Below are 23,854 nucleotides of genomic sequence, written 5' to 3' on the forward strand. Positions count from 1 at the left end.
GTGTCCTTCTGATTGCTAGATTGTTATGAATGGCCAAACACCAACCATTTCCAGCAGAGACTTTCTCTAGGGAAACTGCTCTTGGTAATCTGCTTGGGAGAAAGAGGAGAAACTGCTGACATTTTTGATGCAAAAATGGATTGTTATTCCAGGCAGCTGTGACAGTAATTGAGGCAAGCAGAGCCAAACACTTTAAAATCTCTTCCTGTTAAGAAGCATGCTTAAACCAGGTTTGCAGTTTGAAGGGCCAAAGCTTTTGAGGGAAGATCTCACAGCACCAATGCACCGTGAAGCCCTAACGCAGCAGGAGGAAACTCTTCCAGTTTTCAGCTTAGCCAGGTCAAATTGAGCAGCACAAACATGCCCCCACCTTCAAACGGTGGCAGTTTCTGGACAGCAGCTTGTACAAGATAACCTCCTCTGCCAAGGCAGCCCCAAACGGCTGGGAGAGCAGCCGAGGAGCTGTGTGAGGAGCGGGGCAGCAGGCAGTGACACTGATCTAATCGCCCATTTGCCCCAGTATCTCCCTGGCAGGCAGTGACATTTCTGCGCTGTCTCAGCTCGCTCCTCCGTCACCATGGCTACAGCAGCCGCCAATCCAGGGCGAGCCCTTCCCGAGTACCACAAACCCTCTGGGAGATGCTGGCAGAGCCAGCCCCTTTGGCACGGAGACACCTCGGGGACCCCGGCACAATCCACAGCACCAAAAATTTCCCTTTTCCTTTTTTCCCTTCTCATTTTCATTTTCTCTTCTTTTTTTTTTTTTCTTTTTTTTTTTTTTTTTTTTTTTTTTTTTTCTTTTTGAAGCACAAACAATGGAGCTAAAAGGTTGGGTATCAGGCCGATAATCATGAATGACGTGTCGTTATTACACACCACACATCCATTATCTCCCACTCCAGCCATGTCACAGGCGGCTGGAGGAGGGCAGATAACGGGGTGCCTTCATGCAGATGGCTTATTATCAGGATGTTCCAGGAGGGGCTTTAAGACAGTTAGTGATGCTGTTTGCCAGTTAAAGATTAGAGACCCCAGAGAATAATTAACAATCCCAAAACCCAGTTTTTCTGCTGGATTCTTCGGCTTTCTCCCCCCTCCCCCATTCTCTTTAATCTATTCACTCCAGCAGGTGTAATAAAGTGATAAGGACAGGCTCGGGGGATGTTTGTTTGGCTACTACGGGTGTATAAACCAACAATGGATGGCATTTTTCTTCTGGCTTTCAGTGGCTTGAATCGAGACCAAAAACTTTGCAGCCCCCTTGCCCACACACAGCCACCCCTCCACGCCATGCTCCTGGATCCCACCTGGGTGGCTGGGATTCTTCCCCAGCCAAAGGACCACGGGGGTGGGACAGGCTCCTTTTTTTCCTCTGGAGATCCAAATCACACCTCCCGGGTGTCAAGGTGCCCAAGGCCAGGATATAACCTCCAGGTTTGCTCAGGTGCAGGGATAGAGCTGCTTGCAGCAGCAGTTTACCTGAATACAGCAAATCTGTAATTAAACTACCTTGGGATAATTTATGTCATAGGTGTCCACCTGCCCAAACTGCTCCAGTTACAGCTGAAACATCTCAAGCCTTCATAGCTAGAGAGCCTCAGGAGAGATTGGGGAAGCATCAGAGTAAAGGTGGCTTCCAACAAGATATCTCATTATCTGTGGTTCCAAGAGATGGGTTGCACCCTCCTAGGTCCCAAAGAAAGGTCATTATACACCTTGTAAATAAATGGGGATGCAAAAACCTCCACCCTGAATATCTTCTGCTCCTGTCAGCAGCAGAACACAACCGTGGACATCTTCCTGAAGCCCGAGGCTTCAGAGATAATGGCAATATGGAATGGGAGGAAGGATAGAGCACTCGTGGTGTCCTTACCCCTCACTGGTGGGTGTGGGGAGGCTTGTGATGGACACCTACATCCCCCTGTGCTGTGTGGAGAGAGTTGTTGGGGAGGATTTGGCCCTCGGGCAAGTTGGCTTAGGGCCCTTCAGAGAGCTCTGTGAGGCTGTGAGAAGTGCTCCTCACCTGGGGCTCTCAGGTAGAGCCCAGACTCTGGAGGACATTCCCCAGCTCATGGGGGCTGTGTGGAAGGCACGAGCACTGGAACACCAGAAGTTGTCTTCCCAATCACGCTCATCCTGCCAGGGAGGGATGAGACAGCATTGTGCCTTAAAGAGCATCCCGACCCTATCAGCAAGAGATGAGATATCCTAATTATGGCAGTACAGACGAGGATCTGGGCTGTATCAGCCAGCACAGAAAGGTAAACAAGAAATATAACAATGGACCCTTAACACTCATTAGCTGTGTCAGATAATACCTCACTTTTCTCCCTTTGGGGCTTAAAATCTAATTAAGATTTTCCTACAATAAATTTCATTTATGCTCGCTCCCTTTTGTTCTTTTTAGGATCACACCGAGAAGCGTCTGCGAGCGACTGCTCAGCTCGAGGGAAGGCAGCTTCAGTCAGCCTCAGCTTCTGCTTCACACAGATAGGGGAAACTGAGGCAGTGCAGAAGTGAGATCCTGCTAGGACATAGCACTGGCCCCTGCACAGGGTGCTTTCCCCAGGGAAGGGAACTCCAAAGGGGCATTGGCTGTGATAAGACCAAGCAGGGAAGCTCCTGGGCAAGCCCAGCAGTGAAGCCTTGTCCTTGCTCAGACTCACAGCCATGCCAGGGGTCAGTGGGGAAAGGGACACTGAGACCCTCTGAGCACACCTGCACTCCAACCCCACATCCAGGCATTGCAGGGTGAGCAGCTCAGGCATCTGTCACACATTCACTGTGTACACAGGGCAGGGAATGAACTCCTGTTGTTACTCATTATAAGGATGACATTGTTCACTTCTTTTGCAACTGACAGGTAAAAAATTAATGGGTTCCCTTCCTCTTGCCACACCCCCAGCCCAAGTGCTGACAGGGCAGAAGCAGGCAATGACTAACCCTTAAACCCTGCTGAGAGCAGCAGTACAACTGAACCTTGGGGAGCTTGGTTTGCTCCAAACCCACGTGATGTTTGGCACCTGTGAGAGGAGAGTCAGGGAGCAGCATCCATCAGGACAGAGCTGGGGTGCTCCAGGACCCAGCCTGGGGCTGGCTCAGCCTCCAGCTACCCAAGGGAGGGTGGAAGATGGCAACAGCTCTGACGGGATGGTGGGGATGCAGCCGTCCTGCCCTCATATCTGAGGGCTTGACCCCTCTAACCCTTCTGCCTGTTTTCTTCTACTCCCATCCATTTTCTCAACAGGAGCTGTGATTTCTCAATGCCAAGGCTTTGAGGGCGTTTTCAAAATACTCACCTACCTCAGGCTCTAGGGAAAATACCTTTTGAGATGGGGCACCTGTTACTGGAAGACACCTGCCTGAATTTTTGCGTCTCCACTTGCTCGGGACATCAGCACCTTCACATGTGGGGAGTGCACAGCAGAGCCCTAGAAACACCTCGCCCCCAGGGGCTGCCAAAAACGCCCTCTTATAAACCTCCCACCCGAGTGCTGCTCCAGCTGGGTGGCCCTTGGTTGCAGAGTCCTTCTTCACTGGTCAGGAAGAGGACCCTTCATGCCACTGGAGTAACTCATGCTCCAGGAATGGCCAAAGCATCAGAGGCCTCTCATTTCAATCTTCAAAATGCCACAGCTTAGAAACACTTGTTGCTGCCATGGTGGCCCTGGCACTGCCCCCACCACAGCAAAAGGCAGGCCCTGGTTAATGAGCAGCCTGGCAGGAGCAGGTTGCACCATGGCCAGCTGCCCCAGGACAGCCAGCACTGGCCAGAGTGGCCCTCAGCCACTTCCTGGCAGCATTGATCAATGGACAGCCTCCAGCCTGGAAATGGCTCCCAGCTGGCTGTAGGGCTGCACACTGGGGTCAGTGGGATTCAGGGAATGCTGCCTTTCACCCATTGAGCAGCACTGAGAAGTGCTGGATTGTTTCTGTGGCCCAGTAACCCCACCTGGCAAATGGAGGGGAATGATGCTCTCACTGCCCTGTAAATCCCTTTGAGGCTCTGGGGCAGTCCAAATGCTGAGCATTCCTGGATGTCCTTCATTCTCCCAACTGCCTGAAGGCTGGGAGAGCTGTGGGATGCCAGAAAGTCCTTTGGCTGATTAGCAGAACGACCCTCTTTGCTGTCATAGGCAACAATTCTCTTTATTGCTCACCGGGAAGATATGTACAGAGGGGGAGGTTTGTTCTGACATTAAAATGCATGGTGTAGGTCATAAAAAGGAGGGTGAACTGGGGAGAAAAGAGCAGGTTTTCCTTCAGCAGCTCCCTGGAGGACAGCTGGGAGTGTGGGGATGTCCCAGGCATTCAACAGGATCCCCTCTGTGTCTTGAACAGGTCAACACCCTCCTGGGACCTGGGACAACCTCGCGGGGTGACCACCAGGCAGGAGAGGTGGCACCTCCAGACCTGTCCTGGGGACTGATGCCCAGGTGGACACCAGCGCAAGGGGGACAAGAGCATGTCCCACAGATGGAAAAGAAGAAGATCAGGAGGTGGTGGTGCTGTGGAGAGGCCAGGGCCCCTCAGTCCCAGGGGTGCCAGTGCAGAGGGTCTCTGTGGAAATGCCCATCGCAGCAGCGGGAGTGGATCGAGGGCAGAGGAGGGTGGTGGGTGCTGCTACATGGCTGTGGTGATCACCTTCTCCTCAGGCTCCACAGGGTTCTCGTAGGCATGCTGGTTCTCTTTGGACCTGCACCAAGAGGGACAAGTGCAATGCTGAGCTCAATCCCAACACCAGCATCCTCAAAGCCCCACTGATGTCCTGACCCTGCTGGTGCCAGCTGTGCTCTGAGTGAGGGCTGAGATGGGGACCACAGGAGGGGTCACCCTGAAAGGATCAGAGCCAAGTGTGGGGTGGGAACTGCTCTAACTGTTAGTGAGGGCTGTTTTGGCTGTCACCATCCATGTGGTGACTGGTGGTCACTTTTGGTGGTTTCCTCTGTTGGAAAGCTGTGATGTAGCACAAGAAAAATGTGGCGTAGCAGGTTGTGAGGTGCTGGATGGATTGTGGGGCTCAGCTGCAGGGATAGGGAGAGATGAGGGAGAAGGGGATACTCCCTCACTGCCTTGGGCTTAGCCCCTGGAAATGTTAAAAGCCCCAGAAACAGGTGCATGGGACGTGTAGGACCCTGAGTGGGTGAGACCACAGCTCTGCATGTCTGAGCTGTCCCCAGGGGAACAGAGCAGAGCCTGAGAGCCAAGGGGAAGAAGTCTGAGCAGGTCCTTCACCTGAAGTCAGCTGCAGCTGATACGTATCTCCCCTCATGGCCATTGGACGTGACAGCATCTGGCTTGTCCTCCACACTCACCACGTTCTCAGCACTTTCCCTGCAGGGAGGGAAGAGAGGAGCTTGCAGGAGCAGCAAAGGAGCCATGCAGGGGAGCAGTCCCTTACTGCTGGTGACGCCACAGAGACAATAAACGACCTGGATGTGATTCTGTCCTCACACACCCTGCTCAGCCTCCTTCCCAGCAGAAGGACAAGGAGGAACACCCTCCCTGCAGGCTGGCAGAGGCTGTGCCAAGTGCCAGCCCTGTCTCTGCAGCAGTGACTCCCAGCACCGTGCTGGCAGTCAGCAGGACTCATTGTCAATACGTGGGATTGTTTCCTCCTGCTGACTGGTTTTTCCAGTCTACTTCTGTGTAATCTGTTACAAAACAGTCGCTGTGGATCTCGATGGACACAGAGAGAGCAGTCAGGGCTCTGCTGGTGCCTCAGGCCTGGAGCAGGAGGGCTGTCCTTGTGCACATCCTTGAGAGCAAAGCTGAGCTGCTCTCTCTCAACAGTGAGCCTGGATGGCTTACAGAAGGATCCACTGGGCAGGGATGGGGTGTTTGGAGCCCGACTGGAGTGAGCTGTAGCCTGAGCAGCACTGGGGGATTTAGCAGCAGAGGGTGGGTGCAGGTCCACCCTACCTGCACGGCCCTGCCTCCTCCAGCCCTTACCCAAGGGCAATTCAAGAGGCTTTTCCAAGGAACAGGCTGGCATAAAGGCCCTGCCTCCTCCAGCCCTTGCCCAAGGGCAATTCAAGAGGCTTTTCCAAGGAACAGGCTGGCACAAACAGGCAGTGGCTCGAGCTGATAGCTGCTGTCACAGTGACAGCACAGAGCTGGCAGGGCTCCAGGCTGCCGAGCCTTGCTGCTGCTCTTCTGAAGAAAGGCCAGATTAATTAAAACAAGGCACCTTCCCTCCTCAAGCCCTCCTCAGCATCCTCTGCCTCCAGGCTGGGAGAAGGCAGCCAGGCACGGGCAGCAGTGGGAAACACCACCCCTGCCTGCCACTTCATGGGCTGAGGGTTCCTTCAGTGTGAGGACAAAGGTTCCTCTCAGGAAACAAAGACCACAGTGGCAAATCAGACCATATAAATATATATATATATACATATATATATATACACACGTTGTATCATGCATTGGCCCAGAATGCATCCCAAAGGGGTCTGCTTAAAACATCTCTGGGGCCAAAGCCAACCTGCTGATGCTCAGAGTGTAAACCAGCTGCCCACCTCCCCAGCCTGGAGAGGCTGCAGGAACATACAGGAGCAAGAAGATTCCAGCCTAAAGCAAACCCACCAGTGCAGAGGGACCAGGAAACAGATGTGGGTGCTTTTGTTCTTCATCCCCTGTTGCCTTTGGGCTCAGGTTCAAGATCAGGTTACTACAACTTAGCCAGCTGGCCTTGCTCACTGAGCAGGAGCAGCAGCCTGTGACTGCTTGGCCAAGGCAGGAGTTAACCCATACCACAGAGCCTTTTTCAGATGAATAAAGACACCACATTTGCCTGTGCCATGGGCTCTAGGTGGAGGTACTACCAGTGCCACTACCTCCCTTTTCCCCCAGCTCCTCTCAGTGTGTTCTCACAACTTGGCTCTGTCTGCTTTGCAAAAAAAAAGGCTGGCTCAGGCTTGTTATCCCATGGATATAAGGCACATGGGAGCTGCAAACCCAAAAGCCACAGAAAACCAGGCTGGGCCAGGTCCCTGAACACATTTCCATGTGATCCAGCCACGATGCCACAGCTTTGCCATTCCCAGCCCAGTGCTTTCTTTCCTCATGGCAGCATTTTTACAGTGCAAGCTCCCACCTGGCAATCAGTAACAGGGATCAGAGACCAGGACAGGGACGCAAGGACAGGGAGATGAGGACAGGGAGTCTTTGCTCTCCCAGCCCATCTCCAGCACAGCAAGCACAGTGTTCCCAGTGCTGGCACAGCACAGAGGCTGCTGGAAGGGACACGTGCAGCTCAGCCCAGCTCAGAGCCACCTCCCACACTTACACTTTGTCCTTACACCAGAACCTGTTGACCACGAAAGCGATGGCCACCAGGACTAGGAACACAACCACTGCGATGACGCCCTGTGACCACGGCTGGAGGCTGCCCCGGGCTGCAGGGAGAGAACAGCACAGGGTTAGACATTCATCCTCAGCCTCATCTGCCCAGCTCCTCCCATGCAGCTTCAGCAAGCTCCAGATGAGAGCTTGATCCTGGAAATCCCAGCAGAATGTTGGTGTGGGTTCAGGCAGGCTCACCTGGGTGATAGCAATGAAATAAAGTACAATTAACAGAGTTTTCACTGGTGTTTGCATGTGGAGTGTGGTGCCTGGCAGCTCTGGGGTCTCATATACACTGACATCCACATACAAATACATAAACATGCACCCTGGGGGACTGGTGACCCTGTGCTGGGGGAGAAAAGCCTGGGGGACATGGAGGAAGGGAGAGAAGGAGAATGTTTGCCAAAGGAAGGCAGAGGGGTTTCAGCAAACTGCTTATTCTCTGTCCCCAGATGCCACAGACACCATTCCTGGGATATTTTCCAAATACTGACCGGTAAAATAAGGACTCCATAATAGGGAGAGTGTAACGTTTGGTTGCCACTCCCACAGCAAAAAGTTGTCATTGTGAATTTTGGTAAAATTCACCATCTAACAAATTTCTAGAGCAGCAAATGATTCATGACAGAAATGGAAGGCTGAGGCATTCAGAGGAATAACCTCAACACAAGTAAAGGAGGGGCTGGCGGAGGCCCAGGCAGAATTGGGGTGGAGAGTGGGGGTCTGGGAGCTGGCTGGGATGGCCCCATTTCCCCCAGGGATGGAACAGACTGACGGGTTCATTCTTCTCTATCCAGACCTAAGCAGGAATCCAGCCACGGGTGGGAAGGCTGTGAGACACATTCCTGGATGTGGGCAGGATGCAAGGGCAGGCAGTGAGAGGAGGAAACCTTGTCCCAGCCCTTGCTGGGATGGCTGCTCCTTGCCTCCCACTGGATTTTGGACAATGGAGCATTGAAAGTAGCCAAACCCATCCTTAAGTGCCATCACATCAGCACTAAAGGACACCTTGTCCACACAGCCTTTGAGATTTAATTACCATTTACTCAGCCCCAGCTTTTCCTCACCTGCTGATCAAAGCAGCAAGCCCTGCACACGCCCTGGTCCCTCTGCAGGGGCAGGTGCAGGGTGACCCCTGCCAGCCCCAGCAGCAGCCTCGGGACACTCAGAGCCAGCCAGGGACACTGCAAGGCTCAGCTGCCCCAGGATGAGCAGCGGATGCTTCAGTCTCCCTCAGGAACTCTACACTGAGCACTTCCTCTGTCTCACAGGAGACAACCTCTGCTATAAACAGAAAACAACCTTTACTAGCAGTAGTAAGAGCAGGCTGCGTGCTCCACACGTGCCAACTCATAACCCACAGCCAGCTTCACGCTGGCTCTGCTGCTAACAGCTCTCCTCTCCTCCCTCTGATTTTGGGAAGGGAGACTGTCCTTTGGTAGCATCCCCAGCTCCTGGAGTCTTTACTACAAGAGACTTTTAAATTAAAAAAAAAAATAAAACAACAACAAACCTCAACCCCCAAAACACAGCTCTTTTTTTCCTCTTGGGAGTGCAATCAGCCCGGCCAGCTGAGTCACCAGCAGTGCCAGTCTGGAGAGCAGTAGCACTGCTGGGCAAGGGGCTGTGAGAACAGCCCTGAGTAGCATCTCTCATTCCCCTCTCCCCACAGAGACATTTGTTGTGTTTCTGCAAGGTCCCAGGGCAGAAACTAAAGCAGGAGGAGCTCAGACAGAAATTCCCTCTTGTATCAGCGTGTTTCCACTGAAATATCACTGGATCAGAAGGCTGCCAGGGGTGGTGACAGTGGGGAAGAGCAGGGGTCAGTCCCCTCCTGTCCTACCTGGTGGACAAAGATGCTCCTGCCCTGCTGCCCACCATGCCTGTGAGTGCAGCCCCAAACACATCTATTGCTTGCTGGCTTAATTTTGGCTCACTCTACATCCTCCCTCACTCTGCCCTTGGCTGCTGGCCACATTTATTTATTAGTTGTGGTTTATTTTTCCTGCCAGACCCAGGGTTTCCAGCCTAAGCCTGGCGGGGGTGGAGGGATGGTCAGGTCCAGCCCTTTGTGAGGTTCCTGCTGGGGTTAAGGGAGTTCAAGGGCAGCCAGGGAATGAAGTCAGCAATGACTTAAACTGCCAAATTTGCATCTCGTGATCTTCCAGGAAAGGAGGGGGGAAGAAAAGTGGTAGCAGACCTCCTTGGAGCAATGCTCAGGAGGTACTGGATGGTTTTGCCAGTGAAATCTCACTCCTGTGGCTGCTTCCACCAGATTCCAGAGCATCCAAAGCCAAGAGTGAAAACACCAAACCAAAATCAAGGGTTTCTGGCTTCCAGAGATCGTGTAGGGCCTGGCTGCAGAGTGAGATAAGGATGGTAGGGGAATGGCAAATGCACTGGGCTGAAGTGCCCGCTGGGAAACTTGCACGGGCATAACAAAGGAGGAATGGGGATCAGGCAGGAGCAAGAGCTTGATAGGATCTATTCAGGGAGTAAATGTTCGGGTCCCAGCCCTCCCTCGGGGGCACTGCCTGGCCGCAGTCCCACCAGCAGCACACCTAGCTGCCCTGCTGGGAGGGATGGCTGGAAGGATGTCTCACCTGTGGAAACAGGGCTGTGTTCCCTGAAAAATGCCTCACCCGGGATGCCCCTCCTGGGCCAGCCTGTCCCTCGGGCTCTGCCACCTCCTCTCTGTGTTTCCCCGTGGTAATGACGGGGTTTTCCCCCACAAACACGATCTCTGAAGCCAAGCTAAGCAGTGTGGAATAGGCAGCCCTGGCAGATGTGTCTCCTCACATCTGCAGCTACAAACCAGACCAAAGGAAGTGCCGATGCCAAAATAAACCTGTGCACTTGTTGCAATTCCATTTCCACACTCAACAGCTAATTTGAAGACGCAGACCTGCTTTTTAATGCATCTTCTCTGAGTGTTTGGAAAGCTTTGGCTGGCCTGTCTTTTCTGCTGTCTAAGGAAGCTGTGCCAGGATCTGAATCCTCATTAAAGGATTTTTTTTTTCTTTACTCTTTCCAAGCAAAACTTTCAACCCTGCTGACAATGGACACTCCAGACTGTTCAATTGTCGGCAAGCTGGTAAACAAACACAGGAAGAGCGGTCAGGGCTGGGGCATCAGGAGGAGAAAAAGGGAGGGAATTTTCCGGGACTTTGGCAGCACCAGATGAGTTTTAATTACTCCTCATTATTCCTAGCACTAGAGAAGCCCTTCGTGATTTTCCTAAAAATAATACCCTAGCACAGGAAGTTTCTCTGTTAAGTCTTTGGGAAGAGAAGAGGAGGTCAATTTGCTGAGGAAAATATTTGCTCCCTCTCCTCAGCAATGATCAAAATTACAGATTAACAGGAGGATCAGAGAGCTCAGGGAGCAACCCAGAACAACACTTGCTCAAGGATAAGAGTGAGAAAAAAGAAAGAAAGAAAAAAAAGCCTTAAGAAAACACATTGCTCATCTCAGCGCACAGTCCCGCCAGAGGTAAAGCAGAGCAGTTTATCTCTGTGCAAGCACCTCAGATAAACCTCAGGTGGCAGTTCTGCAAAACAGGTAGGGAGTCTCTATATCCCAGCTCCAGCAAAACCCCACGGACACCCACCCATCCAGGAGCAGGAGCAGGGATGAATTTTCCCTCCCCAAGAGGCTGGGATGAATTCTCCCTCCCCTAGCACTGTTGTCCCTTGTCCCCCACCAGCAGCTCCCACCTGCCGGGAGCTCGCTGCCTTTCCCTGCCTCTGTTTCCCGGCATGTCGGGCCCTTACCTTGCTGGCAGAAGGCGGCTGGCAGCTGCAGGAGCAGCCCCAGGAGCAGCAGGCACCGGGTGGGCATGGTGGCAGCGGGGCCGGGCTGTGCAGGGAGAGACGGGCACGGAGCAGGGCAGGGACAGCAGGGCAGGGAGAGCTGAGCAGGGAGAGCAGGGCACGGAGAGCCGGGCACAAAGAGCCGGGCACGGAGAGCAGGGCAGGGAGAGCAGAGCAGGAGAGCCAGGCACAGAGCAGGGCACGGAGAGCCGGGCACGGAGAGGCGGGCAGGCAGAGCTGGGAAGGGAGAGCAGGGCACGGAGAGCCGGGCACGGAGCCCTGCCGCAGGAATGAGCGCCTGGTCAATTATCAAACGCCCCGAGGAGGAAGGCCGATGCTCTCACCTGGTTATTCAAATCCTGCTGCGGGAAGGAGGCGCCTCCTCGCCCTGTCCCGCCGCAGCCGCCGGGGAATTCGGGGCGCGGTGACTTGAACCTGACAGTCCCCATAGGTGAGGCGTGGGAGGCAACTCGGGCACAAAATATGTGCATCGGCCCAGGAGGGAAAAAACGAGACCCAGGTGGGTAAAACTGTTCCCCAGTGAAGAGGAGCGTGGTGTCCCCCATTCCCCTCCCCACAGGAGGAGAACAGGGCAATGCCCCTGCATGAACAGCTCAGCAATCCCCCAGCTCTGACACCCTTTCCCACCCTGTGGGATCCCCACTCACCTCCCTGCTTTTTCTTTTCAACGGGTGTCACTAATAACCCAGCAAAACACATTTGTGACTCTAAAACATCCAATTCATAGACCAGACTTCATGCTGGGTGCTGCCTCTCACCTCCCACACCTTGTTTAATGGGGACACTATTAAATAGAGCAGCCTTCATTTTATTGAGTCATCAGGGCTGGCCCCAAATTTCTTCAATACCAGAAGAGGTAGAAACAGCCAAAGAGCTGCAGCAGGCCTCAAGGCTTGTCCTTCACAAAAGCTGCACAAATGCTGCAGGGCAGAGAAAGTTGCAGGTCCCGAGTTAAGCAGTTTCCCAGCCCATGTCAGGTTTGGATGACTGGCAAACCCACTCCACTGGAAGAATAAAAAATATTTGGCTTCACAGCTGAGAAACTTCAGTTGCTCCTGAAGGAAATTATAAAGTTGTGAGCCAAGGATTCCATTGTCACATTTCTTGCAAGGTGTCACAGCATCTTTGAAACCCCACAGCAGCATCTGAGTCCCAGGCCTTTGGGTCTGTTGATTTCCACTCCAGGGACCCTGCCTGGGTGCTCCAAATAACACTTTATCCTCTGGGACCCATGTTCAGGAATGTGCAGCACCCTCGGAATGCTCACCCACTGGAAGTGGACTGCCCTTCTTCACCTCAACCCTTTACCCTGTATTTACAATAATACCATTTATCCTGAAGACAAAGCAGATCTGACCTTGAGCTGTACAAGATTGAAGGCCAGTTCCCAACTCTCTCCCAAATTCCTTTCCATGGTCAGGCCCAGCTGCAGTGTGGGATAACCCCACTGCCAGCCCCACTAATTTTTGCTTGCAAAATCAGTGGGGCAGGGACTTTCCACTCCAGCAAGGAAGTGTCACAACAAGGGCCCATTATTAGGCCCTGTAAAACCATCTGATCATGTCACAGAGGAAAAGGAATGCCTTGTGAATGAGTCAAAATGAGAGTGAACTTTGGGTTCCCCAAGACCTGGGTAGGAAAGCGTGCAGAGCTCTCCATCTTTGCTGCCTGCCTCTTGCTTTTCTCTGCAAAAGCCCAGCAAAAGCAGCCTGGCTGTTTGGAGCAGAAGGTTTATCAGCAGATCAGAAGTCCTGGAGGAGCTGGTCCTGCTGCTGGCCCCGGGAAATTCAAGGTCTGGGACATTCTGCTGCTGCTGTCCCCTCCCTGCCACGCCTGGGGCTGGCTCCTCGGGTTCCTCCTCCATACTCTGGGTTGTGTAATCACCCCAGGGCTCTGCAGAGCACAGCTCCGGGGGCCTGGGGTGATTTCCCAAAGACAGGGAGGTCTCAAGGATCCATCCAAGTGCTATGGTGACAGGAGATGACAGGCCAGGCCCTGGGATTAAGGCAGGGGTCCGTGCCTTTCATACAGTGGTCTTGCTATCAGCTCCATCCTGAGGAGCCAGTAATACTTTACCAATTGCATGTTCCCACATTTATATGACATTTAAGACAAGTCAATGATTTTTGTCTCACTGATGAGGCCAGGGAATCACTCAGTGCTTATCTCAAAGCTCCCAAAACACGTTTAGCCGTTAGGAAGGAAGGTGCCTCTGTGACAAAGCTCCCCTGGCACCTCCTTGGCTACAAGTCCCTGAGTCTGGCCCGGGGGGATGAGAAGCTGCAGGTCACTGTAGCAGCCTCCTTGCAGGGCCAAAGTCTGACATTTCAACAAATTATTTGCCAGCCAGGTTTTCCTTTTGGCATCCTGGCTGTGGCTTGGAAGCTGCAATGATAAATAACTGTGTGTTTCTGCTGCTGGCTGATGGAAATCGTGCTGTCTCTCTCATTTAAGTCTCCAGCAAAACCCAGCCACGGTGAGGCAAAGCCCTACAGGTCCATTTTAGAGCTGAGGGAAACTGAGGCACGGAAGGACAAATCCCCCTGGCAGCATTTGGGCAAAGCCAAGTGGAGCCAGAGCCAGCTCATTGCTCTTTCAAGGGCCCACGTGAGAAGTGGCCTGTAAAACAGATTTTACACAACGCACGGATTGGAATTTCAGGCTTTACACTCATATACTCCGAAAATTGATGATTATTTCCCCTAAAAAATACATAACTTTTAGGAAAAATTAATATTTGCTCAAAGCAAAGTTCCTGGGTGATATATCTCAAAGCACAGATGCCTCTTTGAAAAACATTGTGGGACTCTGTGTTTTAATGGAAATTGTTTTCTTTCTTCTTCACCTCCTTCACTTCCTTCCTTCCTCCCTCCTTCCTTCCCTCTTTCATCCTCTCCATTTCCTCCCTGTCTCCCAGACAAAGTCATAAAAATAAAAAAATATTATAGGAGAGCAAACCTGAACATTCCCTAAAGAAGATTGTGGTTTTTCATAGAAATGTAATTATAAATTTATTACATTTCAATAGCTGCTATGAAACATAAAAAAAAAAAAAAAAAAAAAAAACGCACAAAAAAAAAAAACCAAAAAAAAAAACACCCAAAAACCCAAACACAAATCAAAAGTAAAATTTCTTGTTTCTTTTGACATCTACCATCCAAACCAAATATTCTCTGCTTGTGCCAGGGATCTCCCATTTCCCATTGACACTGTTCTTTCAAATCCTGCCTGCTCTGGATGCTGCCAGGAGAGAAGCAGGAGCTACAGCCACTGTGAAAAGGGCATTTTCTTGGCTCAGTGTGCCACTGTGGGTAAAAGGCAGCAGAAAAAAGCATCTCCTGCTCTGGGTTTTCATCTACCACAGCTCTGTACCCGGCTTCTCCTCTTTAAAAATGCCTTCAGACTGCCATGTATTTTCTTATTTATGTGTATTTTCTTATTTATGTTGAACACCCCAGCGTCAATGGCTTGGCAAAGGCATCCATGGCCTTCCCTTGCCCTTAAGGCTGGCTCAGCAGCCCCACTGTGGCCCATGGGTGTTTCATGGGACATTCTGGGTGATGTTTTTTACCCCATTTGATTTTGGGATGGATCTCTGGGCAGCATTCACCCCCTCCATTCCCTGTGCAGGGGCCTGATGCTGCTGCTCCTCCATCCAATGGCAGATATGGGGTCTCTCCACTGTCCCCCCTGAGCTCCCTGCTCCTCTGTCCCTGCTATCAGGAGCTGCCAGGCCTCTGACAGCCCCTTCACATCAGCCTCAGGCCCCAGAACCTTGGAAAATCAGGCTGAGAAAACACCCACATGATCCACCCTGCCTGGGAGGGCCGGGAGGAATCAAACCAAAAACCCCTGCAGCCAGAAGAAACCGCACCTGCCTCTGCTTTGCCTTACTGCCTCTGTGATTCCCCCTGGCTGCTCCATCTGCTCAGAGGGAATTCTACACCCCTAATCACCTCTGAGTAAGGTGGAAGGGAGGAATCAAACCAAAAACCCCTGCAGCCAGAAGAAACCCCACCTGCCTCTGCTTTGCCTTACTGCCTCTGTGATTCCCCCTGGCTGCTCCATCTGCTCAGAGGGAATTCTGCACCCCTAATCACTTCTGAGCACGGGGGGGAAGCGCTGCTGCGCTGCTGGAGTGGCAGATAGGAAGGTTCCCAACGCTCAGAGAGGGAGAAAGGAGCTGACTTTGCTCTGGATATTCCCTCCTGCCCAGGGATATCGAATGGAATGAATAATTCGCTATCCGATCATCTCTAATCTTCATCCCATAAAATCAGCAGCAAGCTGGGAGGGTTTTTGAAGCCTCCAGCTGCATTTGCTGATAAGACATGAGGCAGGAAAGATTGGGAGCCCATAAAAATGATAATCTCAGGCTTCGGTGTAACTTGGTGGAAGGGTTTTCTCCTGTCCTTTCATTAAGGATGGATTTCATGAGCTCCCTTAAATAACAACAAGCCTCCTCATGAGGAATCTCCTGCCTGAAAACTGATTGCATCGTCATTAGGAAATAGGAGACCAAGAAGCCACGAGAAAATAGATGGAGCACAGCTGAGCTCCAGGCTAAGGAAAAGAGGGAATTGGAAGTGATTTCTGAGCACAGAGAGGATCTTCAGGCATTGGGGCTCTGCCTAGGAGAGTCGGGCGCTGGCACTGTGTCAAGCTGCTGGGCACAAGCCTGATGTGAGCCTGGATGTGGAGTAAAGCCTCCTCTTCCTCATCTTGCACCTCCTTGGCATGAAGAGAAACATCATGTCCCATTTCAGTATGATTTGATACAGCATCCTCTACACCAGCCCCAAATTCAGTGAATCTGGAGAGAAGGGAAAGGGAAAAACTCACCTCAGCAACCATGTACATGTGAATCTCAACTATGATGGATGAAAGGAGGAGAAGGGAAAGATGGCTGGTCTGGTGAGGGTGGAAAGTTTCAGGAAATAATTACCTCAGATGCCAGAAAATTAGGAAAAAATAGAGGAGAAATAGGAGAAAATTAAAAGTGTAAACTATAATCAGATGTTAAATTGCTTTTCTTCAGCTAATTGAAATAATGTTTTCTCTGCTACCCACCACTCTACCCCTTTCAGATGCTAATCCCTATCAAACATGGACTTACAATTACAAATTCATAGGCATTTTTCCCAGGAGCAGAAATTGCTTTGCCCTGTAACCTCTAAGATGAGGTCTTAATAGGAATTCACGAGCAGCCTCTGGTAAAGCTTCATTAGCTGGAGAGAATAGACAAGGGCAAGTTGCAGTGCTCCCTAACCACTCTAGGGAAAAATTAATTTAAATTACTTTGTAAAGTAACAAGGCCAGATAATGTGTTTCCTTCTTGGATTATTGTTTTCCAGCACCCTAATATGGGGGCAGATTAGGTTACTTTGTCTGTCTTGATGGTGGTCCGTGCTAAATTGTGATTTATGGAGTGCAGAAGCCTTTGGAAACACTGACCCCTTGGGCCAGGGCTGGATGGGGTTGGGGCAGGGACCTGGCAGGATCAGGTCTGTGATGCTTGGAGGCTGTTGGAGAGCAGGGGAAGCATCTCCAGCACAACTTCCACACAGCCTGGGAGAGAATCTCAGCTATTAAAGGTGGCACTGCAGCCTTTCCCTGGTTGGAAACCAATCCAAGAGTCCTGCAGCTTTGGGCCAGCTTTAGATTTGTTTCCTGGAGGCCATATCCTAAGCAATGCTGAGTTCTGTGTTTCCAAGGGGTAGACCAGCATGGAAAACCTCTTCCAGGAGTCCCTCCACAAAGCTGCTGCATGGAACTGATTCCCAGCCGCTAAAATACGCTGAAAATCAAGCCTGCAGCTCCAGGAGGGGGAGGCTGTGGTTTCACACACCCCTTGCCAAGCCCTCCCAAAAAGAGCCATAATTCTCTTGCCCTGGCACCAGGCTGGGTGCTCTTCACGCTGGTGTGGGTTTATGGAGCTTTGCAGAGAGCCAAGCAGGGGGAGATGTGGTGGTGATAAAGCCTTGGCAGAGGGGCTGGGACTCCTCTCAGCAGCCTGGGCACTGCCAGCTCCAGGCATTTTTCACCTGAGCCTTGTCACACAGAATGGGCCAGGCTGGCTGAACCCTCGGGGACTGAGCGTCATTCAGCGAGCAGGCAAAGAGTGCAAAGGGCCTTGGGCAACAGACAGCACAGATCATCTCAGCTGATTAAATAGGTTCCCAGCTGATGTGGGGGTCCTTGGAGACCAGCCTGAATGTGGGAGGATTTATGGACAGCTACCTGAATTGGAGAGGGAATGTATTGATTTTATTGCTGGCATCTGAAGGGATCACTGCTGTTTCTCAGAGCAAAGAGGGCTGGTGAAAGATGCATTGAGACAGAAGGGTGGATAGGTAGGTAGAGGGAACCAGGGACAGAAATCCAACCCATCTAATAATTTTCTTGTCCCCACTTACCTGGGGGAAGATAAAAACCCCATGGCACTACTTTCTGTCATTCTCCCATCCAAAACAAGACTATAACCCCCAAGGATGCAGTTTATACCATCCCAGCTTCCGCAGTCACTTGAATTTTTTCCTCCCCATCAGCCACCTATTGCTGTCCAAGCTCTGACAAATTCTGAACCACCTTTGCTGCTGACAAGCCCTGTGTTTGGTATCTCCCAGCACAATTAATGTGCTCTTGAGTCTTCTTAACTTTGCTGTCTCACAACAGGCAGGACCAAGCACCAGGAGGAGCACCAGGAAAGGCCAGGTGCCATGAGCAGGATGACCCTGCATGACTGTCCAGGTCCCCAAGGGGTAGAGAAGAGCCTGCATTCAGTAGGGCACCCCTGCTCAGCATCACCTGAGGAAGGTGATTTCCTTCATCCCCACATCCTCACTGGGAAAAAGAAAAGGCCCTGGGCAGAGGGAGGAGCATCCCCAATACAGGAAACCGTCCTAAACATCCTTGAACTTTGAGCATCAAGCAGAGCCCTGCCAGCAGGCGCCAGCCCTATTTCCACGGTCAGCAGCAGAGGCAGCAGGTTTTCAGGTGCATCTCTCTCCTCTTCCCTCTCAGAACCAGGGCAAAAACCTGGAATGTGAAGGGGAAAAAAATAACGGGGCCATCGGCAGTAAGTGAAATGAACCTAATAACCTCCACTTCTTTTCAACGAGCTCCAGTTGTTGCTTTACAAGTGTACTCCAACCCTGGCGAACGCCACACAAAAGCTCCCCTCTCCTTCTCCCTGCCTGTTAAACAGCCTTTTCATTTCAGCGAGCTGCATCTGCTGGGTGGCAGCCGCGATTACCATAACACAAGGGTAGGATTTGGCCGGAATGCTTCCCCCTCGACTCTACAACGGGCGGGAGCCTTGGGCTAGCAGGAAAATAAAATGAAAAATAAAGGGCAGGGGGAAAAAAGATTGAATGCGTGAAGACACTTTTCTGGCTGCCAACCAAGCAAACAGATGCAGGTAATGGAGGAGAGGGGGAAATCATCCCAGTCTCCTCAGAGCAGTGACTTCTGCTGCTGGGAAAGGGAACGAGAGGGACATGGAAAGGCCAGAGGGATTTCATGTGAGAGACCTGAAAAAGGCATTTCTCAGGGTATAATGAAGTTAGAAGAGCTTTTTGGGAAGTTTAACCCATTCCTGAAGCTTTGGAGGCTGCTGGCCCCTTCAGGATGCTGCTGAGTACCCTGAGATGGGGACAGGGATCCAGGGCTCCTGCAGGAAGGACAGGATAGATGGGAAAGGGCTGAACAATGCCACAGTGCCGATGTGCCACAGCAGCTCAGAACAGGCTCCTCTCGGAACCAGCCCTGAACAGGTTTTGAGGACAAAAGGTGAAGGCCCCTGGGAGATGCCTTTGCCTGGGACTGAGGAGAAGAGGCTGTTTCCAGGACTGGCGGGGCATTAATTTGAACTCAGTAATTAGCAGGGCATCAGCACAGCCACTGGGGAGTGTGAGTCTTCACAAAGTCCCCTCACCTCTGCTGAGATCCCAGGAGACTCGGCTGCCTGTGCTCCTCTGGCAGAGCCAACGGGGAGCTGCTGACCACAGGCACAGAACCCCCTGCCCTCACATTCCAGGGAATGGGAACCTGCAGAGAGCACTGAGACCCCCAGAGCCTGGCCGAGCTGGGGGAACAGCAGCTGTACCGAGCTGTCTCTCTGCCTTTCTACCCCAGAATACAAAATTCTGCGGGAAAATAGCTGCAGTGTTCAGATACAGCGGGTTTAACACAGCGATCATCACAGGAAGACCTGTAGAGGGTGAAGAGGGGGAAAGGAGAGGGAGGAATGGAGAAGGGGAGGAGCAGAGAAAGGGAGGATGGGAAAGGACAGTCTGTAACACACTTTATTTGTAAAACATGATGAACATTAAACCCCGTTATGAGCAAACCGCGGGGCGGGCGCGGCGCTCCCGCGGGGCCGCTCGGGGCGGGGGCGGCGCCCTCTGGCGGCAGCGCCGGGGGCGGCAGGGAGGGACGGCCGCGGTTCGGAACCGCCCCGGATCTGCTGAGGTACTGCTGCGCTCCGGAACCACTCCGGTTCTGCTGAGGTACTGCTGCGCTCCGGAACCACCCCGGATCTGCTGCGGTTCTGCTGCGCTCCGGAACCGCCCCGGTTCTGCTGCGGTTCTGCTCCGCTTCGGAACCGCCCCGGTTCTGCTGCGGTTCTGCTCCGCTTCGGAACCGCCCCGGTTCTGCTGCGGTTCTGCTGCGCTTCGGAACCGCCCCGGTTCTGCTGCGGTTCTGCTGCGCTCCGGAACCGCCCCGGTTCTGCTGCGGCTGCGGCTCCGCTTCGGAACCGCCTCGGTTCTGTTCCAGCCGCGGCTCAGCTTCGGAACGGCCCCGGTTCCGCTCCGGCTGCAGCTCCGCTTCGGAACCACCCCGGCCGCGGCTCCGCTTCGGAGCTGCTCCGGCTCTGCTCTGGTTCCGCGGCGGCCCGGCCCGGCCCCGCGGCGGGAGGCGCCGGGGCTGCGGTGCGATTGATGCTCCGTTTATCTGCGAGCGGGGCTGCCCCCAGGCCTGTTCAAAGCAGGCGCCCGCCCGGAGGAGGCGGCCCGGGGAGCGCAACCCCGCCCGGGCTCGGTGAGGGCTCGGGTGGGACTCCCACTCGGGACAGCGGGACAGCCCCGGGGGCTCCTGCTGGAGAGCGGAGCAGCGGGCAGGGCGGTGGTGCTGTGACAGTGTCCCCGCAGGAGGGGACAGACACGCTCCCGCTCTCACCGCCTTTCTGCCTTCTGTATGGGTGCAGGGCCTTATCCCCATGCCGCGGCACCTGCACGCAGCGATAGAGGGGAGCAGCTCGGAGCAGCATGGAGCCAGCTGCAGGGTGGTCCCAGGGATGGGCAGAGAGCCGAGATAGGAGCAACGGCTGCCCCGGCTCAGCTCAGCCTTCCTGCCGCCCTGGAAATACCCCAGAAAACATCCATACCTGCCTTGGGTGGTTTGGTGCCACCTGACCCAGAAAGGAAAAGAAAACAGCTCAGGGTTTACAAGGATGAGGCAGGGATCAACCTGTGAGTGATTTGTGCTGATGGCAGCCAAAAGCAAAGCCACCCTGGAGTTTTGTCTGGTGGGGACAGCAAGCAGGGCAGCGTGCAAGGGGGGACACGTGTGTGAGCATGTCATGGGCTTAGGTGGCTTGAGGACACGTGCAGGACTGCATGTCCACATCCATCCAAATGTGTGTTTAGGACTGCTCACAAAGGTGCACCCACGGATGCACCCACAGGAATGGGATGTGCAGGAAGGAGTGTTTGTGTTTGTGCACCATTACAGAGCGAGAGCATTCCTGAGCAGGTCAGTGCACACCCACCTGTCCTGGGCATGGACAGCTATTTGTGGGGTGTGTGTTTGTCACTCCCTGTCACACAGGTGGCTGTGCTGATGTGTCACTGCCAACCCACCTCAGTGATGGAGCCTCACCCAGGCTTGTTCCTCACCCTGGCCCAGCATGAACAGGGCACCAGCTCACCAACAGCACCCCTGGCAAGCACAGAGACTTCCCCACCTGAAGCAGGTGCTTCCCACCCACAGCATCCACAGTGGCACACTGCTGACCCCATCCAGGACACCCCTGCCAGCCTCCAACTCCCCTTCCAGTGCCATCTCTGGGGATGGAGCCGGCTGGATGCTCACAGCAGTGGTGCTGCAATGCTGGATGGTGGCAAGACACGACTGGGACGGTGTGGATGTGTTTTGTTTCAGCTATAGCAGCGTGTGAAGGGATATTTCACAGCCAGCAAAGTGCTCTGGAGATGGGACAGCTGCTGTAAAGCATCCCCTGGCTCCCAATCTCCCCAGGCAGCCTTGGACAGGCCATAGGTGAGACCACAGCTGGACCATTCAGACATGCAGGATGGCTTCACCTCTGGTTTCTGTGGGCTCTGGGCAAGCCCTGGCAGCAGGGTCCTGCCTCAGGGGCTGTGCTGCAGGTGCTGACAGTGGTGGAAGCAGAACAGCTGCAGGGTTGGACACGTTCCCTTCCCTTCCCTGGCCTTTGGCCATCTTCCCAGATGTACATCTGGAGTGGGACACTGCTGTTCCCTGCCACAAACACGGGGTGAGCAGGGTGTGCAGGCAGCACGTTTCCCCAGCCTCTCTAGGCTGGATGCTTGGCGTTTTTGGAGCCATCCATTCCCAACAAGCCCAGCTCCTTGTCCCACATCAGGAAGCAGCACGGCTTGGCGGCCCCTCACACAAAGACCTGCCGGTTTATTTCACAAGGTGCAGCCAGGATGCTCTGCCATGCCTTTCCTGACACCCTTGGGCATGCCCTCAAACCTCTCCTAGCCCAGCCAAGCAGTCGCCTCCTTCCCTTCCTTCCAGCACTCCTTGAGCTGCACAGCCCAGCAGAAATCCGCCAGAAAAGCCCTGAGGAGCGCGGCACCACCTCAGCTCTGCCGGCCCCTGTGCCAAAATCCCTTTGCTGCAGCACCCATTGGCACCTCGGCACGGCCGGATCACGCTGGTGCCATGCGGGATCTGCCCGAGGGATGGGCGGGAGAGGAGCGCCCGGGCCCCCCAGGTGCTGCCAGCCGGGCTCGCATCAAAGCGCCGGGGCTTCACCCGCTCCAGACGCTCCCTCCCATTTCCTGCTGGATTCCCTGTGCCCGCATCAGCAAAACAGAGTGTAAAAATAGAGGCTGGGCTTCACCAAAACACAATGGCGAATTGTTCCCCGGAAAGGTCACCGGGGAGGCTGAGAATAGCTCCAAGAGCAGGGGAAAAGGAATGTCTACCGGGGGGACAAGTCTGAAAGTGCCTGCTGGAGCCACCCCGGGAGGTTTCCTGCATCCTCCTCAGTGGTGCACGTCCCCGCTGCTGCCCCTGTGGCCTCAAAGCATCCTCATCCTCTCCCATCCCACTTTTGCGATGGAAAATAAAAAAATTTTAAAAACCGGAGTGCGAGTAAAAAGGTGAAATGAGAGGCAGGAGGACCAGAGAGAAAAAAACAGGACTGGGAGGAGAGAGAGGATGCTGCTCGCTGCTCATCTCCGTGTGACAGCGCGGTGTCCCCTGGGCACCACGGGCCGGCTGCAGCCTTTGTGTGGCGCTGGGAATGTCAGGGATGAGCCCCGGGATGGAGGGCAGCCCGAGCAGTCCCAGAAGCCATCAATTACTCCCTCCTGTTGTCACCTCGCCTGTCACAGCGAAGAGGAGGAGCTTTCTCATGGGCTGCCGGGGTGGGAATGTTTGGGTGCTGCCGTTTCCGTGAGCATTTTTGATTCAATTACGTGGGAATGCCTCTAATGAAGCAGGTCCCTGCTCCTGGCCTCGGCTGTGTTCCCAGTGCCAGGCTGCCCTCAACGTGGCTTTGTAATTAAAAACAGATAATGAAGCTGGAAAATAGTAGCTGCCTGAATTTGGAGTGATTTTGGGGTTTTGTGTTCCTTCTTTCATCATTTTGGGTATATGGAATCCTCCCACCTTCTCTCTGGTTTTTAATTCAATTTTATCTCAATGTCAAGTCCTGCTGTTCTCACTCCCCAGTGTCATCCATGCACTTGTAAGGGAAATTTCCTGCCACTGGAAGCCTGAATGTCACTCAGTTCCTGGAACACATGACAAAACTGGATGAACAAAACACCTTTAATTGCATCTGTCTCAAGTTTGTGAAGAAACTGCTATTTGCCAGAAAATCTCCTGTCCTACAGACCTTGTGGTGCCAGCAGTGAGAGATGGTCCCCAGCATTGTCCCAGCTGAGGCCAATGCCACCCATGGCACCCAGGCTGTTTCCCTTCCATCCGGGGGCAACCAGGACCTTAGGGTGCTTTCCCCAGCTTTCTTTTCTGTTTTGCATGAACAGAAAAAAACCTGTGTTGGGTTGTGGTTTTTTCCCCATATATTTGAATCCACATGGCGTTGCACATCACCCTTTGCAAAACAACACGATTGTAGAAAGAAATTACCATTTGGTGAGTAATGAATTAAATTTTGGAAGACAAGAATGGGAAAGGCTTTTAAAAATTACTTTAAAAAACCAAAACATAAAGGCAGGTGAATGTCTGCTGCCTTCTCTGACATTTGCATTCTGGTGGCCAAGCAGCACCAAGGTCCAGATGCTCAGGAGAAAAAGATGATGGAAGAAAGATGCTTCTTCCAGCATGGCCAGCACGAAGCCACCACATGAGGACACAACCCTGGAGCCTGTCCCAGCAGAGCAGCACCCAGGGTGTCCCCACCACCAGGGTCAATCAGGAGTGATGCACATTGACCATCC

General features: G+C 53.1%; 2 protein-coding genes across 2 annotated transcripts; both read right to left on the bottom strand.

Annotated features, from left to right (window-relative positions):
• Positions 1-4,128: 4,128 nt before the first annotated feature.
• Positions 4,129-11,181, bottom strand: PDZK1IP1 (PDZK1 interacting protein 1). The gene is made up of 4 exons (XM_058030135.1): positions 11,115-11,181; positions 7,283-7,391; positions 5,236-5,334; positions 4,129-4,696 (listed from the first exon to the last, which is right to left on the bottom strand). Exons 1-4 carry the CDS (start codon positions 11,179-11,181, stop codon positions 4,624-4,626), a joined length of 348 nt encoding a protein of 115 aa, XP_057886118.1. The 3' UTR covers positions 4,129-4,623.
• A 4,780-nt stretch (positions 11,182-15,961) lies between these two features.
• LOC131086641 (uncharacterized) lies at positions 15,962-20,396 on the bottom strand. Its single transcript, XM_058029725.1, has 2 exons — positions 19,526-20,396; positions 15,962-15,987 (listed from the first exon to the last, which is right to left on the bottom strand). Exons 1-2 carry the CDS (start codon positions 20,394-20,396, stop codon positions 15,962-15,964), a joined length of 897 nt encoding a protein of 298 aa, XP_057885708.1.
• Positions 20,397-23,854: the final 3,458 nt, after the last annotated feature.

This window comes from Melospiza georgiana, chromosome 9, assembly GCF_028018845.1.
Source record: "Melospiza georgiana isolate bMelGeo1 chromosome 9, bMelGeo1.pri, whole genome shotgun sequence".
In the NCBI taxonomy this organism is placed as follows: Eukaryota; Metazoa; Chordata; class Aves; order Passeriformes; family Passerellidae; genus Melospiza; species Melospiza georgiana.